Source organism: Rhyacophila brunnea, unplaced genomic scaffold (assembly GCF_057557595.1).
Source record: "Rhyacophila brunnea isolate RB1 unplaced genomic scaffold, BYU_Rbru_1.0 scaffold_17, whole genome shotgun sequence".
In the NCBI taxonomy this organism is placed as follows: domain Eukaryota; kingdom Metazoa; phylum Arthropoda; class Insecta; order Trichoptera; family Rhyacophilidae; genus Rhyacophila; species Rhyacophila brunnea.
In genome coordinates, this window is record NW_028232827.1 from 8,269,084 (window position 1) to 8,276,342 (window position 7,259).

At 34.6% G+C, this 7,259-nt stretch overlaps 1 protein-coding gene across 1 annotated transcript in view; it reads right to left on the reverse strand.

Annotated features, from left to right (window-relative positions):
• LOC147073640 (uncharacterized) overlaps positions 1-5,417 on the reverse strand; it is a 37,032-nt gene extending 31,615 nt beyond the window's left edge. The window contains exon 1 of the mRNA XM_085944149.1: positions 4,946-5,417. Within this exon, the coding sequence (XP_085800275.1) occupies positions 4,946-4,988 (43 nt within the window). The 5' untranslated portion in view covers positions 4,989-5,417. The remainder of the gene's footprint in view (positions 1-4,945) is intronic.
• Positions 5,418-7,259: the final 1,842 nt, after the last annotated feature.

A 7,259-nucleotide genomic window follows, 5' to 3' on the forward strand; every position in this document is an offset into this window, starting at 1 on the left:
TTGTTTAAATATTGGGTCAGGACCGGTTTCGTCCGCTCCAAAGGGACAATGTAAACATTGACCAGTTGGCAATGTGCTTTTGAAGCGAACGAAACCGATCTAGGCTAATATTTAAATAAGTTTAAACTAGTACTGCGTACATATTGTGTTTTGTTTTAATTAATACAATGTATTTCCACCAAGAATTGGCAGGTAACACCATAAAAAGGAATAAATAATTACCGACAAAGCTTGTTTTGATGCAACCCATGTGGACAAAATACATTTTGAAATGACTCAATACTTTATTATAAGTAATTGTATTGTATTTGATACATATGCTACCTATATTTATAATCTATTAGTTTTATGGTAAAAAATATAAGAAAAAAATAATATAGGTAACCAACATACAATAATTACATTAAACAAAATTTTTGTGTAAATTTAAATTTGTCTACAATTATTTGATCAAGCCTGGTCAAAATTCATTTTGATGTGGGTAGATAACTTTAAACATTCTTATTATAGGGGTCAGAAACGATTTGTCGCGTACCTTATATCGAATCAATGAGATCAAAAATCCGTTTCAAACTCAATTTTTGTCCTGGGGCGAGCAAAATACGAGTTGAAGAATTGCTCCTCAGTTATATAATTTTATTTTAATCTACCATTTCTCATAATACCTAAATTGTGACCACGTTTGTGTACCCTGATTATAACAGATGCCTAATTGGTAATTAGAGAATACTGTAAATGTAAATTAATATAAACTGTAGGAACTGGACAATTACCAAGAGAAAAATAGATTTATATGCATATCCACAGTGACCATGTCATCCCTAGACAAAGTGCACCCCTCAAGCAGACTTAAAATGACGCCCCCTATCATTTTTAGTCTCAAATTGTATGCGAAATTGTTAGTCGCATACCTACCTATTTGACATGACAAATGGAATAGAAATCTTGAAAAAATTACACGCATAATATCATCTACCAAGGATTAGAGCATATCTATGGTTTTAGGTACGTGGAGGCCTGAGACACAGTCAATTTTGTCACAGAAGTCTGACACTCGTAACATAGCGACCGCATCGTCCGCTGCACGGAAAACCGCCAGTGCTTTAAAAAGTTGTAATGATCGTGTTCGTTCTTTAATTTGCCGCCCCTACGCAAAGCGTGACCTGCCTACCCCCACAGGACGTCACTGCATATGTATTCATAAAAAATACTATGATTCATTGCAAAATAATAATTATATTGCATATTGACGCCACCGCAAATAACGACATTTGAATAATCGTGTTTACGGCCAGTTAAATGATTTACGTCGGTAAATTTTTGTTTTTATTATAAAATACAAAACACAGGTATTGCTTGTGGTAAATTGTATACACCGATATATTTTTTGATCTTCATGAAAGATAGCTAATTTTTATTTTCTATTCAAATGAATGATTTTTAATTTAAAAATAGAACACATTAAAAATATGAATTATAAAAAAATACTATTCGCATACACATAAACAGTAAAATGAAATAAATTGTTATTGTTAGGTTAGAACGCTGTCAATAAAATGCGTACTTTCATATTCCATCGTTAGATGTCTCTACTAAGCACAAAATATTAAGATGAATAAAAATAATATTGTACTAATACTTTTATTATGAGTGCAATTCGCCGTTTTATTAAACATTTTAATATTATTGTAATTAATAACAGTCTGGAGACATTTTTGCTACCACACCACGTTGCGTGTATGCGTATATCGTGTGTGGAATATTAAATGTATTACTTATAGTCATTCTACAATAGTATATAGGTATGTAAACAAGGTACCTACCTATACAGAAGATCGTTTATAATGTGAAACAAACATCGATTTCTTAGAAGATTTGAAAAGGGGTTTTGAAACAGTTAAAACCCGTCCAACAAATGAAGCTTCTCCTCCCAATAATGATTTATGTTACAATGGCAGTTTTGAACTAAATATGCAACAATGATCTATCTATGACATTGCCTCTGTTTTGGTATATTTATTTTTTTGATCTAACAACATTGAGTCACTTGTTTTTGATCCGTTATGTTGGCCTCCCTACAATTATGATCTATGCATATGTCAAAATGGAGGATGACACGATAGTTTTTGTTTTGCAAAAAGACTTCACAAAGAAAATTTCACATGGATAATTGGAAGAGGTATACAAATAGGTGACTAAGGAATTCATGAGAGACCTTTTAAATTTTAATTATAAATAATTTCTTCTCAACAAAATAGTTTTATTTGATTATTTCAAAATGCCCAAATGTAACATAGATCATTATTGAGGAGGAGGATTCAATTAAGTATAAATTATACTAAAATATTTTAAGATGCGCAGTTCCAACAAATTGAGAAGGTACCTACCTATAAACTATTAACAGAATCCCTGCGACTAACATCAAACGGACCATTACAATATAACAACTCAAACTGATTGTACGGCAAACCAAACAATAATATTAATTGTACGTGTCATCGTTGTATTTTTTTTTTAAATAATTCTTTTTAGCTAAATAGGTACAGAATGCGATGCTAGAAAACAAAGAGGGAGTTCATCAGTCAAGACCTCGGGCATCCACGTCCCTAAACCTGCTACTGCCACCAGTGCCACCACCTCATTAAATTCGTATACACAAAATACTACGTCATGTAGGTACCTATAATATTGGAATCAAAAAGGTTGAAGTTAGTATTTTTGGAATAGGTAGATTTTTTAAATAACGGAAGGTAGATAGAAATTCGTTACGAATTACAATATTTATATTGATTTATTTTATTTGGACCGTGTTACGCTTTTTATAGAATACAGAGCAATAAACCAAATGACATTACAAAATTAACACAATTATTGGTTATGAATGTTGACTTCCAGTATCTACATATTAAGTAGGTACTTTAAAATTAGATGGTTAAATTTGTTTAACACACTATGTATAAATAAATTACGTATCACAAACAGTGATGAATTAATTACTATTATACAAACTGAATTCTTACGACGAATTATACCAGTTTCTCAAAAAGGTGATTTTGATCTATGAATTAATTCATAATAAGTATGAGATTAGAAACAAATATAGGTATTTTATGAGACAAAATAAACGTCATATGTACGACAGTCCCTATTACTATCCATAATTAACTAGGTACTTAGATAGGTATATTTTTGAACGCTAGTATTAAAATAGTCTATATCAGAGTTTCTTTCCCCATTATACATGCATTTTCACGAGTTTTCCTTTAAATTAATTAATCAATAACTACTTAATAATTTTCCTTTAATTTAATTAAATTAATTTTTTTGTATTTAATACTACGTGAGAACGTGACTATGGTGTTTCTCTTGTCTTTATATAGGTACATGGATATATGAAAATCCTGAATGTGGCTCTCGTTGACCTCATGAATGCCCATCCCTGGTCTATATCTTATGGCAATCGACTTTACCTACTAATCAGTCTCACAATTTTTGCGTAGTTTTTGTCCCGTGTCAACTGTCCTACTTTGCTACCCGGATATTTGACTCTGAAGGTTATTGGCGATTTAAGGTAGGTAGTACGCGATGGTCTTAGTCGTTGACATGTGTGGAGGCCCCCTCTGCGATTTTTTTAAAATACGCATAAGATTTTTGTACTTTCTAAAGAAGCGACGTCTGAGCTGCCTCAATCAATGACATTATTAATGGACAACGCACTCAATACAGTAGCTAGCAAGTAAATTCGTGCATAGTGACATTCGCACATGTATAGGTAGACGTCACGCAATTTCCATAATGCGATATCACGCATCGGGAATTTATAGCAATATGACCTTTATTGTAATGGCGTTAGAACAGTGTTTCTAGTATCAATGTTCATTCGAGAGAACCCACCCGTTCGAACCGAACGATTTGGCAGACCCGACAAAAAGCATAGGGAATTTATAGCAATATCACTTTTATTGTAATGGCGTTAGAAGAAATTATGCCATTCGGCAAACCCGACAAAAAAGTGAATGTCATTTTTTTTCAGATGCTTCGTCCACCGACACGATAGTCACAAACATTTAAATTTAAACGTCAGACTATACTAGATCAACTAATAAAACATAGCACTTGCAAGATGGAACCGAGATTATTTTATCAAATTTATACTTAATTTCATCGTCTTCAAAGCAGTTAAAATTTAGTCCACAGTAATTTAGTCTACAGCGACGGTTTTAAATAGGTATGTGGCACTGGCGAAGGGTAGAGGTAGGCTATTAAGCTACGACATACATAGTGCACACGAAACTTCGTCAGTCATGCCGTAGTATTTGTTTTCATTGAACTATGCCTACAATTTCCAGTTAGTTGTTAGGTACCTAGGTAGTTAGTTATTAAAATGCAATGCTATCAAAATATCATACATAATTTTGGATATTTTTTATAGAAAGATGAATATTTTTATCGATTATGGTTAGATAATATATAAAAAAAATAACCAACACCATCTGTAGGTACCTACATACCTACTTAATAATAAATATATTAAACAAATCAGTATGATTGAAAAGTGTGCACTATTTTAGTCGGATCGCCCTTGGCATACCAAAACTGTGATGGTTTGGATAAGGCAGGCTTTAATTGTTTTTGAAAAACTTACAAAGAACTGAGTGAGAACGTAGTTCGATAAAAACAAATACCCACGTATGACTGACAAAGTTTAGTGTGCACTTTTTATGTGGGTTATTACCAGCCTACCTCCACCTGAATTATGCGGAGCCCCAAGGCACTGACATGTGTGAAATCTTACAAATACAACAGTAGACAAGTTTTCACAATTTCGTATAAATTCGTCAGTTGCAATAGAACCGTTAATTATCGATACAATAGTTTTCGATAGGCAGGTAGTTGAAAATGTCTACGCGACAGGTGAAACTAGTCCAAATTAAACGGTTCTTACCCATATAGAGTGGAGCGTACATCTCATCAACGTAAACTTTCATCCCAAAAAGAATCACTCCACAACAGAGATCCACTCGAAAAGCAGAGTTACCATATTATAACAATGTAAAACAGCTTTTCACAAAAAAAACACAGTAAAATTCACCACCAATCCACTGATTCGACTTAAATCTTGCGTTTGTATTTTACTGTATTTGGGAATACAGAATTAGCTTTTATTTCACAGCAAAAACAGTCAAAAAGCAAATTATTTTTTCCAACACTTTAATATTTCAAATAACTTATTACACTAGCTAATTCGAAAATAGAATGTTATTATAATTCACTTTACAGTAAGACCGATGAAGTAAGAAAATGTAGTGTTATTATATTATGAAAAAGTTAAACTCGCGTAGTTTTTGTGTTGAAACACAACAAAAACGGAGCAAACGGGAAGTACGTGTTCTCCGATTGAAGCACCGCGCTTGACTGAGTCGTTTACGTAAAAAAATGCATGCGTTCGCCGCTCTACCTGTCAATGCAGGTCCAAATGGTGGCGCCAGTGAGGGGGAGGGGGGCCGCAGTCTGTTTCGAGGGGGGCGCTTGTCCCTTTGGCTTTTCAACATAAATTGAATGATGTGAAAAAAAATACAATGATTTTACCGTTTCGTTGGAATTTTCGAGTTGCATGGCGCTTTCAATGCACCGGTGTGTTTCTACCTTAGTTTTTACCTTCGATTTTAGGATGCAGATTGCAGATAGTTTTAGAAGATGATGATTTGCCAGGCTTTAGCGTTCATATTTATTTACAAATATAAACTTATGATGTGGTCAAACTAGTGTAATTTTTTTAAAACAATACTAAGTACCTAGTACCTACTAAATTATAATATCATTCAAGGAAAATTAAAAAATGAACAATTTTCGTTATGGCACTTTATTATTCTAGGATTCCTGTCAAGGCGGTCTATAGTCAGGCCGAAGCACCAAATGGCAAGTTACGATAGTAGTGCTAATTATTCCTTCTATGAATACAACATAGGTACAACATAATATCTAGTAATTCGTTCACTGTAATTAAATATTTTTGATTGCATATTACCTGCATTAATTAACGTATTATCATTTTGCAATATGACACAAGCATCGTGTTATATATCTACCTAATCATTTTACTCTACCTATTGCCATGTTTCCCACAAAGGGGGGGAGGGGCTGACAGGGCTCTAGCCAGGGGGCCCGGCCTCAGGAAGGGCCCGGCGTAACGAGTCGACCAGATAAGTGAGATAAACACAGATTACAAATTTGCTCTAATAGTAAAAAAAAAAGTCGCCTGCTGTGGGCGCGTACGCCAGTATTCCACAAACAATTTGTCACTATAGCCCGAAGGGGGCCCTCACAATGTCACAAGTAGCACAAAAAAGACAAAAAAATCGGTTTTCACGCGATTCACGAAAAACCTTGAGATTTTCCGAAAACTTTCCGACGACTTCGAATGCAAGGGGGCTCCCGTCGACGCCTGGGAGCAAAAACCGACTTTTCTGAAACACTTTCTCCCGACACTTTATCAAAAAACTAACATTCAAAAAGATTTTCCGGTTTTACGGCTTTCCGGAGGAATCTCTTGGAAAAGTTTGGTATCACCGGGTTGACCGGTTAAAAATGGGGGGAGCATGTTAGTTTACAGTTTTAAAACGTAGCCAAGAAGATGTTGTCTTAGAGTACTACTATTATTCAGTCCGCGACACGAAACAATGAATTTCAATTATTGTAGTTCTAGTTATTGCTTATATATGTACTTCGTATGCAATAGGCATGGCCCCCATATCCTGAAACGGGCCCCCAGGCTAGGATGTTTGGCGCCCCCCCCCCTACCTATCGCTAAGGGTAAAAGCAGTGTGACGCGCTGCAGTAGCTTTTTCCAAATGGTGTACGCGGTAAAATTAAGGTGTATTTTTAGCGATATTTTATATTTTTAATATGTAGGTGCATCCATTTGAATATGTTTTTTGATTTATGGAGTTGTTAAGTATTTATATTGTTAATATTATTGAGTGAAAATAGCGCCACGACTTTTTTTTACTATTAGAGGAAATTTGTGATGTGTATTTATCTCACTTATCTGGTCGACTCGCCACGCCGGGCCTCTCCTAAGTCCGGGCCCCCAAGCTAGAGCCCTGTCAGCCCCCCTTGTGGGGGTCATGACATTAATGCATATGTAATAGGTTTTCGAATAATTGATCGTTGTGAATTTATTTTGTGCGTACAATTATATGCGGAGTTCAGTTGTCTATTAAAATGCTAATACGCCTCGTCTACCGCACAGTCATAAA